The sequence below is a fragment of the Morus notabilis genome, unplaced genomic scaffold (assembly GCF_000414095.1).
Source record: "Morus notabilis unplaced genomic scaffold, ASM41409v2 Scaffold243, whole genome shotgun sequence".
Classification (NCBI taxonomy): domain Eukaryota; kingdom Viridiplantae; phylum Streptophyta; class Magnoliopsida; order Rosales; family Moraceae; genus Morus; species Morus notabilis.
The window spans coordinates 299,802-312,597 of record NW_010359811.1 but is presented as its reverse complement, the minus strand read 5'-3'; the positions used below and the strand labels follow the sequence as shown (position 1 = coordinate 312,597).

Genomic DNA, 12,796 nt, shown 5'->3' with positions numbered 1-12,796 from the left:
TGATCATTACTCTTTAAACATCACCAAAAAGTAGCCTAATCGACCAAGACCAAACTCCGCGCAACAGGGAAAATCACATCACGACATAGAGAGAACTCTAACTAAAAAACATACACCACGCCATTTACAAACATGATGGGAGACACAAGCAGAGTGAAAAAGAAAGAGAGAAAATTGTTTACCTCTTAATAAAATTCCCCATTTACAATAAACTACAAAGTAAGATGAGCCCAACTTATTTTAGAAGGCAGTGAAAATATTTAAATCAAAAGAACTTCTAAAGAAAAAGAAATGCCGAGGACTTTAACAGTCTTAATTCATTGCATTAAATGTCAAAAAAATCTAACTGCAATAACCTCACAACTTTTCTTACCAAACATAATTTACCCGATTGAAGTCTTCACGTGCATATTTAGGAAGATGGAAAAGAAGGAAAATATATATATATAACATCACTAATAATGCGACCATTAGTAAACAATTTTGGATAAGGGAGGATTTCAATTCATGACCTCAACATTATAGGTAGAGATATGGATATACCACTAATGCGACCATTAGTAAATAAAATCTTTTAATTATATGTATGGGATTTACTATTAGAAATTAGAAGGCGTCGTCCTTTTCTAAGGCATTGTGAAGAAAAACATAAAACATCACTAATAATTACTGCTGTTAATGTGTTTCAAGCAACAAAAAAAACAATTACAAATGAGTTTTTTTAGGTCTTTCTTTAATAAAGACAACAATTTCATTCGATTAGAAGAAATATTACAATTATAATTTTAGAAATATCAATCATTGATAAAACAAAAGATCTGTTGTAATAAAAAAAAAAAAAAAAAAAACGCAGAGAGAGAGAGAGATCTGTTACAACCAACGGAATGATATTTTTGGGCACTGTTTTTTTATTTTATTTTTCAGGGGATAAACTCTTTAATATTGGCGTGCATGTAAATCATGTCCACAAAAATTAAAATTTTGGCTCTTTGAAAATGTCCCTGCCTTTAGTACAAGGTTTTTTTATTGATAAAATAACGAATATAGTGTTTTTTTATTATTATTTATTTTAACGAACATGTTGTTGGTGTCAATCTCAACCCGTCTAAAATCTCTCAAACACCCAAAAGTTACAGATCTAACATGAAACCATTTAAGATACACATAAAAATGATAAACCTAAATAAGTTACCACTATTAACAAAACATTCACGATTATGAAATAAGATCTAAGTGGACTCAATACTTTTATTCATTTTGAAAACACTAATTGCCAAAATTTGATATAAAAATAAGGATAAAAGAAGAAGTAATTGATAAAAAAATATTCACCAAAAGAAACTAATAAAAAAATACATAATAAGTAAATTTCTAATTAGACTTTAAACAATAGAAATTTCAATGAAAAAACAAATATTTCTTAAAGTGTATGGGTCTGAAAATTTATTTATATTCTTAATTAATATTATTTTTAGTCAAATAATTGTACTAGTTAAAAAGGTATTTAATCAAGAGTAAATAGTACAAATCAGACTCATGCACTTTAAAAGTAAGTTCAACAATTTTCTCGAAAAAAGAAGAACCTAGCAATTGTCTTAGAGCATGTTTGTTTGATCGTATTAGAGCACGGTATTATACAATAAGACATTAATATAATGTTTGGTGTGACCATCGTATAGTATTAACTAATACGGAATGTAATTAATACGGTCTATATTGTGTTATTGAATATGGCTCATTTTTAATGTATTATATTATATTATTTTATAGTGGATCTATGGACATGACTAGAGATTGGGGCCGGACTGACATAGAGTCATATTATCAGATCCTATAATTGTTTAAAAATTGAGGGGCATAATACAAATTTATATTTTCTAAATACATTTTGACACTTCAATTTTTAGAATTTACATTTTGATTCTTTTTTTTTTTTTGTAAAATTACATTCCAATCCTAAATTTTTTTTATAAAATTACATTTAACCCTAAAACTTTTGAAAAATTATTTTTTAACCTTAAAATTTTTGAAAACTATTTTGACCCCAAAATTTAAAAAATTTTACATTTTAACCCCTTGTGCAATACATCATGATACTAAATACCGTATTGTATTATGATATTATAACACAATAAAATACTCCTATACAATACAATACAAACTATCAAACATGGCCTTAGGAAAAAATATAATAGTTTATGTTAGTGTATGAAAAAATACTTAATGGTTATATGATACAATTTTAAACTATATCTTTGTTAGATCTCACTATATTGTCATACTTTTTAGGGAAACTTTACTGTACTGCATCTCCTTTTATGATCGATTGGTAAAAAAAATATTTTTGACTGTTGGATTAAATTTTTAACGGTAAAATCTGTGTATGTTTATATTATAAATTTACAATGCACTATGCAGAATCACTCAAGCCGCAGATCTGACTGTTAAAAATTAATCCAAAGATAAAAACACTTATTTCACTTGTTAGATCATAATTTTGAGATGCACCATAAAGAAAACTTACTTTTTAAATATTTATGATTATGGTGTGATATGATAATTTAGTACTCTATAGTTTATATATACAAGGCATATTTTTTGGTATCCTGCAACATAACTCTCCAAAAATACGTTAGTATGTCATATCCAATCTTTTGCTCGGCAGAAGATACCAGCAACTGCCCAAAGCAAAAGAAACTTCTCCCTCGTTGAAAAAGAAAAAGAAAAAGAAGAAGAAAAAGGGCCACTCGTTTAAGACTATTTACCATGCAAACCCAAAAAGCCAACACAAAAAGGCAAAACTCGTTCCTTAATCTGGATCCCAGTGGATCCCATTTATTAATATGGCATTTTTCACCTCTTCCTTCCTTCCTTTTATTTTTCTTTTTTTCTTTTTTTTGATATTGGATTAAATATTCAATTTAATTCACCGCAAAAATAAAAAATAAAAAAAGCAAAACACACTGAAAGACAACCTCTATATATTGAGAGAGAGGGTAGAGGAGAAACAAGATTGAGAGGAGAGGTTTCTAGTCCTGTTACCACAGAAACAAGATTGAGAGAAGAGAGGTTTCTAGTCCTGTTACCTCTCTCTCTCTCTCTCTCTCCTCTCTCTCTCTCTCTCTATATATATATATATATATATCTCTCATGCATATTTAGAAATGGGTTTCTGGTCTCGCCATTCTGTTATTACATTTTATCTTCTTCTTTTTATTGTCCTTCATTACTTGCACAAAGCAAAGGGTATAACTTCTGAGTGTGATTTCTTCAAGGGAAGATGGATTTTGGACCGTACTTATCCACTTTACGATCCTTCAATATGTCATTTTCTTGAGCACGAGTTCACTTGCCAGAGGAATGGCCGACCTGATCTCTTTTACACCAAATTCAGATGGCAACCACAAGACTGCAATTTAGCAAGGTATTTCTCTCTGCCCACTCTTTTTTTTTTTTTTTTTTTTTGATGTTTTGGGTAATGGTGAATTTGATTACTATATCATGGGTTTTTTTTTTTTTTTTCATTTTTTCTCTTTTTTGTGATGATGAAAAGTTTGATTATAGCTAGCATTGTCCTTTGCATATAGTGATAATTTTCTCGCCAATGCAATCATTACATTCTTTTTGTAAAATTGCTAATTTTCTGTGCTATCATGCAAATGATTTAATGTTTTCAATAATGTTAAATGGAATTTACTAAAAAAGAAAAAAAAGTGATGTTAAATTGTCACATGCGGTGACAAGTTTATGTTTTTACCATGCCAAGGTGATGCAATTAATTAGGAATTTTGGATACGTTTTTGTAATAATCTGTGAGCATATAATTTCATTTCACTGATTCGAGTTTTATTACAGTAAAATATTCTCAAAAATAGTCACATTTATTTATTTTTGTTATTATAATAAAAAATTTTCACATAAAATTAAATTTTAATTTAAATTAAAAATTTAAAATTAAACGTAACTTAAATATATCACAGTTGGTACATAAAAAAGTGAATAGTGATGTACCAACTTTTTGGTCTAACAGGACTCAGTTGGTTAGCCACAAAAAGAGGAAAAGGCAAAAAAGTACTGTTTATATGTTCTCTTTTTCACCCATTTGGTAGAGAAATTATAACCCACATGAGGTTGGGAGTGATATATAACTGTGATATTGTTAGCAGTTTATTGGTTTTCGCGTCGTAATAGGATGGTTTAACCAGAAGGAGCTTTCTGCCCTCATAATCTTATAAAAATTACATCAAAATAAAAAAAAAATGAAATATATTCAAAACTAGTTAAATCAATTTGACATTTTATCATACCTACATATAATAATATAATTCTCACAGCTAATTGAGTCTTTTTGGTGAAATATGAGGGACAAAATATTAGCAATATATGTATATATAGTAGGGACTATATGAGCACAACTCTCAATCTAAAGATGGATATTTCTTTTCTAAATTTGATAGGTTTTTGGGGCTTTTAATTTTGGCAACTTGCCAAATTTTTATACCATTTCCTTTTTACTTTTTCCTACTTTTATGAAAATTTGGCAAAAAGTGCAAGCGATTGTCAATGGTCATATCTCGTGTGTCCGTTTTCATATTCGTATCCAAAATGAAAAGCAAAATTCCACTTTCAGAAAATAATGAAAAAGGAAAATTACAGCAAAAAAAGAAAGAAGAAAAAGGCTTTCGTGAAGGAAATCTAATTGCAATTGACAACTAGTTTTCCTTTTTTGCTTCTGGTTTTGGCTGGGCTGTCTTTTCTTTATTATTTTTAATTGCCAATTAAAAATAAATATTTAGATCTGTCCGATTAATTAGTAATCAATATCGTATGATTCTGAAAAAATAATTAAAAAAAACCTCATTATAATAGCTGTCCAGCTGTGCTTATGAAAGCTCCTGTGGGTGGAACATCACATGAAATTGTGTTACAAAAAGAAAATAACAAAAGGAAAGTGTAAATACGATAGATAGATGGATCTAAAATCATGATTCTAAATTTTAGTTTAGAATTTAGTATTTATTTATAATGATTTTGAATCATAATTCAGATCAGTGTTTGGTTTGGATGATTCAGAATTTAATATGATGTTTTAAACTAACTCAAATCATGATTCTAAACCTATTCCTCTCTTGATTCAAAGTGATTCAAATTTTTAATTTTGAATCATAATTTTAGAATTATAATTTAAATTTAAAATTATGAATTTTAATTTTAATTTTAAAATAATAATTAGAATCAACCTGATGTGAATTCTCATACTAAACGACTTAGTGTCGTTTTTCAAAAAGAAAAAAAAAATAGTGTGTCAGTCTGTCGCCGCTAATTCTACTCCACGCGCAAAGTGACGCGATTGGGGCATTCATCGACCCAATGACAAATATTTAATGTATTTAATGTTCTTGGCTGTAATGTTGTTTGGCTTCAATAACTGGCTGCTGCTTTTCTGCCCTTTCTTTCTGTTTATTTTTTTATTTTTTTGGCAGTGCAGTTGGCGTTTCAAAGAATAATGAATGCGGTTTTTTTAATGTTTTATTTAAAGAATGATTATTTATATAGGCTGAGTATAAGTGTGTTTCATGTCCATATAATTTTATTCGTTTAATAGAGAGGAAATAATTGTGCAATGTGTTATTGTAAGACCCAAGAAATTATATTTAACGGGGAGTAAAATATTCACATTATTCTGTAGCAAATGATGTGTTACTTTTCAACACGACTAATTCATATATAGTAAATTATAAAAAGAAAATCATATAAAATATCTGTTGTCATAAGTACTCTTATACCTCGTTCACTTCGTAAATTCGAGTTAAAATGTGATATTTTTTGAAAGCTTTTCACTGTAGCAGAAAATGTTAGATGTGATATTTTCTGAGAGCTTTTTACTGTAAAAATCTAAAACTGAAAACTCGAATCGGTGAAATGAACGATGCCTAAAACTCTTCCATACCTAGCGCCCAGAGAAAAAAAAAAAAAAAAAAAAAAAAAAAAAAAAAAAAAAAAAAAACCTCCATACCTTAAAATTAGCCATTCAAAAAAGAAAAAAGAGTCAAATTATACATACCATAATTTTTTGTTTGTTTGATGAATAAAGTTTTCCAAAAAAACAAAAAGAAAAGGTGCATAAGGTTATACATCAATGTTATTACTTATTTTACGATATCAGAATTCTTAAAATTTTGACGTACAATTATCACAAGATTTTTTAGAGTAAAGTACAAAAAGAGATCAGTTTCATATTTTTTTAATGTGATTTTTCCAAATTTGACTTTCAAAAACATATACAATACAATAGTAAGTGCCATGTTTGAACTACGTACAATGAAAGAAGATTGTTGGTAGTCTTCTAAGATCTAGAAAGTTTAGTTGAATGTCTTGTGAATGAAATTTATTCTGTGCATGCGAAAATAGACTATATATATACAGTCGGTGGCAATGTGAAAGCAATAACAACATACATTCAATTAGATTATTTTAGGGCTTAGAATGAAGGATCACGGGGCTCTGCGGTGGGTTGCCCATGTGACATGCTCTTCTGAGATTTGGGAGACAAACATTTACACCATAATGCTGAGTTTGATAATTAATCTAATCTTATATAAATCAATATATACATATATATATATATATATGTGTCTGTGTCTGTGTGTGCGCGTATTATATATGTGTGTATATATAGACATGTGGGTTTGCATTAATCTTAATTAGAGAAATAATGATTAGATTTATACAATATAATAAATAGATAATTACACTACATGGCCAAATTTCATAATTTGAGTTGAAATTGTGTAAAATTTTTAAAACATTACAAAAATAACAAAAATGACATAATAATTATCATAATGATGTCACATTTTCTGCAATATAATTATAAGATCATTACTTTAATGATATCAGATTTTGCTCCTCTTGTAACATGTAAAAAATTTTGCTATATTTCAACTTTGATATTTAAGAGCTCTAGAATGGTTTGGCTTTACTAGGATGCCTTTTTGCTTAGTAGGGTGTTCCACTCATTAGCAATTGAATGGAGGAAAAAGTGTCAATTATCATTATATTTGTTAATAAAGATTAGATGATACAAACAGTTAAGAGGACCCCAAGTAATATATGTAATAGATTGATTTTATTGTAATAAGCGTGTTTCTCTCTCTCTGTTTTTTTTTTCCCCCCCCTTCTTATGAGCGTATTTAATTTGTTTTACTAGTGCATGACTTGAACACTTGTGTTTTACACACTTATCAAGTTAAAAAATAACCTTTTCGCTTAGCAAAAAAAAAAAAAAAGTTAATAACCTTTTCTTTCTAATGATAATGATATTCTTTTGTCATATTAGGGCAATAGGAAAAAAAAAAAAAAAAAAAAAAAAAAAAAAAAAAAAAAAAAAACTGTGCAAAATATAAAAGACAAACAAGGGTATTGGATGTCCAATCTAAATAGTTGCAACTACGAAGAAATATAATCAAGTTGATAGGTGTTGAGTTTGATTCCAAGCTGGTATTGTCTGTTTACTTCATTTGTTTATTTTCTTTAGATCACACACACACATTTATATATATATATATATATGCAGTTCATTACTCTCATTAGCTAATATCAATATTAAGACATATATATATATATAATAAGCAAGGAAAACTTTAAAATTAATTAGAAACAAATTAATTAAATTTTGGGAAAGCTTTTGGATTATAGATTTGATGGAGAGGATTTCTTGGAGAGGTTAAGAGGGAAGAGTATGATGTTTGTTGGAGATTCTCTGAGCCGAAACCAGTGGCAGTCACTCACATGCATGCTTCACTCTTCAGTACCTAATGCCACTTATACCATTACAAGAGTAGATGATGTTTCAATATTCGAATTTACGGTAAGTAATTTTCTTTTAGCTTCAAGTTTTTGTTCTAATTTCTAAATAATATAGTATTGATCATCTTAATTGTATGTTGCTACTTATTTGAAAAAAAAAAATTGACTATGTACAAAATAATTTATTACAACATATATATATATATGAAAAATTGGCTAGTTTGCTTTGGATATATGAAAGTCACGTTCAGTTTTAAGCGCTGTAGAATTTTATTAAGGTGGGAAGAAGATTACAAGAGAAATAACGTAGCTGACATTTTTAGATTTTTTGTATTTATTTTTTTTAATTTTAATATAAAAAATGGCGCCCTCAATATAAGAAGACGTTTGGCTCATAGATTAGAATCATTTTCGATTTACGTGTATTTTTTGTAAGAGAAAACATTATAGCAAACCATAAACTATGATTCAAATCATGGTACGAATTCTCTTACCAAACGTCCTCTAAGTCTACGTTAGGATAATAATTAAGCTCATCTTCATACGTTTACTTAGGACAAATATCTCATTAAACAACAACATGGGAATTATCCATTTAAAAAAAAAAAAAAAAAAAAAAAAACAATAACTTGGAATCATGGAGGGATTTGGGTTAGTTGGTCATTTCTCATGAAATATGGGGTTATGGGTGTCAATCTAAGACTGTAAATATTTAATTAGAGAATTGAAACCATAATTTAAATCATAATTTATAATTTATTATAATATTTTTTCTCATAAAAAAATACACATAAATAAAAAATAATTTTAATCATATAATCCTAATCACAAGAAATTTCTAGTCAGTCCTCGCCAGGAACCTTTCAATGAAATTGAAGCATTAAAAATACTATAAATGTTGTCATCATTGTACCAACCATGTGGTCCTCTTTTCGGTTGCCCATTTCACAAGGCTTGTTGCAGAAGCACTTTTCCAGACAAAAGAGAATTTGGCCTCATATATTTGTACACTTGTGTGCATGGGGAATCTTATTACTGTTTTCCCCACGTTATTTTTGCGTTGAAAATTGCCTTTTTTCTTTTGTAGTTTTCCATTCGAATTTAAATGATAATTTAAATTTTTACTGTAATATTTTATCTTATAAAAATTTAAATCTAATTTTTTATATTACAGTTTTTTTTTCATAAACTTATTCTTTTAATTTAAAATTTTAATTCAAATGAGCAAAACTAATGGAGAAAATTTTCTTTTATTATCAGCCTCTCTTCTTCAAGTGTCCCCACCAACTTGCCTAACAATAGTGTTTATCTTTTTGTTTCGTTTAATTTTTTTGGTTGCTAAATAGGAACAAATAAATAGTGCTCGTTGTGAAAGATATCATGAAAATGAGGAGTGACCTAAAAAGAGAAGTGATAATTATATACTAACGTATCAACATTAAAATGAAAACGACACTGAAGAGAGTAATATTTTTATTTTTTTAATGAAAGAAAATAATACAATGCTATAATTATATGCTAATTATAAATTTAGTATTTTAGTGTAAAATATACTCTCTAATACAATGTTATTTATTATGTTAAATTTGTCATATGTTATATTTTATAGTAAATTTCTCACCAAATATAACATATGATGAATTGAACACTTAATTCTTATTTGTCGATATGGTTACTTTTTTATTTAATCATTACACCTTTTACTTTTTTAAATTATTTTAAAATTAAAAATTTACTTTTACACCTTTAAAAACTTAATGATTATAGAAAAAATAGGTTTTAACATTTCAAATAGAATTATACATTAGAGCACAAAAAATAATATCTGCTATCAAACTTTTTAGTGTTAAATATACAATTAGCATTAATTTTTACATTAGAGATGGTCTAAAAACTAAAAGCATAATTGATAATACTCCACTCTTGAGAAATAATTGACAAAGGAAAATAAGCACTCAACAATTGTATAATAAGCTCCATATTTTGAAATATTATAATAAAGACAAAGTTAGTGAGTTGTTAAAGAAGTGACTCTCCTAGTTAATGCCATATCACAACTCAAATTTTTTTATATGAGAGAAAATACTATAGTAAAAAAGTTAAATTTAAATTTTTGTAAGAAAAAACACTGTGATAGAAAAGTTTGAGTTAGGAAAAGAAGAAGACCTTAAGTTTCAAACCTTACTATAGTATATAATTTTTTTGTTTTATCTTTTTCAAAGAAGATCCCCAAAACAAAAGTAAATAAAAGAAATTTTTTCTACTTCTTCTTTTCTTAAACCATGCACCAAACATATGATGGTCTGGAGTTCTATCTAGTAGTATGAGATGGAATTTCAATCTTTCAGCGTTTACAATTTCATTGTCATAAATACAAAAGTTTTGCACCACTTAGACTAATAAAAACCTCTTTATTATATGTTTGCAGGAATATGGTGTCAAAGTGATGCTTGACCGCAATGTGTACCTAGTAGATGTTGTGAGGGAGAGAATTGGTAGAGTATTGAAATTGGATTCAATTGATGGAGGCAAACTGTGGAAAGGAATTGACATGCTTATCTTCAACACATGGCATTGGTGGAACCGTAGGGGTCCTACTCAACCGTATGTATAAAAACTATCACTCTTACCCTTTTATTTTTTATCTTTTTTAAAAATAAAAAATAAAAAAATTTGACAGTCACGACACCTTAATATATGACTTTTAAAGATATGAGGTTTGATATCATTATAAAATTTTTTGACGACATTGTACAGTTGTTTTATAAGCGCCGACTAATTTAAATTTTAGAGAGTGTTTGGTACGAGAATTTGTGTCATGATTCGAATTATTATTCGTGATTCGTTACAGTATTTTCTCTCATAAAAAACACACATAAATTCAGAATAATTCTAAATCATTATTCTAAATCTGTGAACTAATCGTCCACTTAGAGTTGCAGTCAACTCTAATCGATGATAAATCTTTTCTTTCTTGTTTTTTAGCCGGTATGAATTGATGTGACGTATTTTTAGCTATAAGCTAGGTACAACTAATTATTTTTGTATTAATTATATTGCAGGTGGGATTATGTCCAAGTAGGTCAGCAGGTAACCAAAGACATGGATCGTATGCTTGCTTTCCAGATGGCTCTCACTACATGGGCGGCATGGGTGGATACAAATATTGACCCTGCCAAGACAATGGTTTTCTTCCAAGGAATTTCTCCATCTCATTACAAGTAAGTTTCTTCTACTCCCCCTTTCTTTATTGTTTTAATTAAAAACTCTAATTTGGGCCATAATTAAGGGTGGTAATTCGTGTTAGTCGGTCGTGTTCGTGTCAACTCGTTTATTAATCGTGTCAAAAAACATCAGTTCAAACACAACATGTTTATTAAACGTGTCAAAAATATCAACCCAAACACGATCCATTTATTAATCGTGTTAATCGTGTCAACGTGTATAACTCGTTTAAATTAATATATTGAATAAATAACTAATATAATAATGACTTATTTAACACGGTCAAAACATGTTTAACATGTTTATTGGTCAATTTATTTTTTCTTTTAAGAAAAATAAATGAATTTTACCTACAAATATTAAAATTCACATTATTTCTATTTAATATGTTATATAAACTTTCATGTTATATCACATATCATGAGATTGTAGATGACACATATAATTAATCGTGTCACTTCGGTTAGAAGGTCAACCATAACCCAACTCATTTATTAATCGTGTTAATCGTGTCACCCTGATTATGACCCAAATCCATTTATAATAAATTCAAACCCACTAACTTTGTGCGGATTTCGAATCGTATCGTCGTGTCGCTATCCGAATTGGCAGTCATAGCCATAATACACAAGTTTGATTTCTTGTACCATTATGATCGTCATAATTCTCAAATCTGACCTAAGTTTTATGAAAGAATAAAGCTATGGGGGCAACTCCTGGTGCCCCACACCACATGAGGGCACCCAACATGGTTGGTACTGCTGGCTTTTAGACCTAACAATATGGGAGGGTACATGTGGTACTAAATATAAATATATAATAAACACATATCTCTTCCAATTTATAAATTTAATGGGTTGTTTGGTTTCTAAATTCATGCCATGATTCGAATCATGGTTCGTTATAGTATTTTCTCTCACAAAAAATACACGTAAATTGAAAATAGTTTTGAATCATAATTTTGAATCCATAAACCAAACGTCCACTTAATTTGAAATTTTTTTGCAGCGGCACATTGTGGAATGAGCCAAGCGCAAAGAGTTGCAAGGAAGAGAAGCTACCATTGGCTGGCTCAACTTATCCAGGGGGTTTGCCACCGGCTTTGTTTGTGCTTAAAGATGTGTTGAACAAAATTACAAAGCCTGTCAAATTGCTGGATATCACCAACCTGTCACTCTTGCGTAAAGATGGACATCCTTCTATTTATGGCTTTGGAGGCTTAACTGCCATGGATTGTAGCCATTGGTGCCTCCCTGGAGTTCCTGATACTTGGAACGAGATTCTTTACAACTTGATTCTTTGAAACATGAAATATTACCCAAAAAGTAATTGTTTATAATCAAATATAAATAATATTATTATATTCTGAAAGCAAGGACAATAATGGGGTTGTAATTACTTTATTCAGTAAAGCCAAATATATGGTATGGAGATTGGTTGAATACTAATTTGATGATGCGTTTTGTTCATGCTAACATTTTGTTATGCATCTATGTATATTATAAAAGATAAACGACAAACTGATTCTTACATCAAATTGGACCTCTAATAAATATGGGGCGAATTTGGGCCTAGCCCATACATCCAAGCTGGGTTGAGCCTAAGTCTTCAGGACGGGCCGCACTAGGCTCATCCTTTTAGGAGATATTTAAGCAATATACATGGCTTTTAAGATTAGATTGACTTTTGCTATGGATACTAAAACTATAACAAAATATACTACAGCAATATTATTTAAATTTTATGTACTGAGTAAAATTAT

The 12,796-nt window shown here is 28.7% G+C and overlaps 1 protein-coding gene across 1 annotated transcript; it reads left to right on the top strand.

Annotated features, from left to right (window-relative positions):
- The first annotated feature begins 3,025 nt into the window (after positions 1-3,025).
- On the top strand, positions 3,026-12,490 carry LOC21400520 (protein trichome birefringence-like 41). Its single transcript, XM_010095163.2, has 5 exons — positions 3,026-3,424; positions 7,699-7,870; positions 10,238-10,413; positions 10,872-11,030; positions 12,043-12,490. The coding sequence occupies exons 1-5, from the start codon at positions 3,165-3,167 to the stop codon at positions 12,335-12,337; spliced, it is 1,062 nt and encodes a 353-aa protein (XP_010093465.2). The 5' UTR covers positions 3,026-3,164; the 3' UTR covers positions 12,338-12,490.
- Positions 12,491-12,796: the final 306 nt, after the last annotated feature.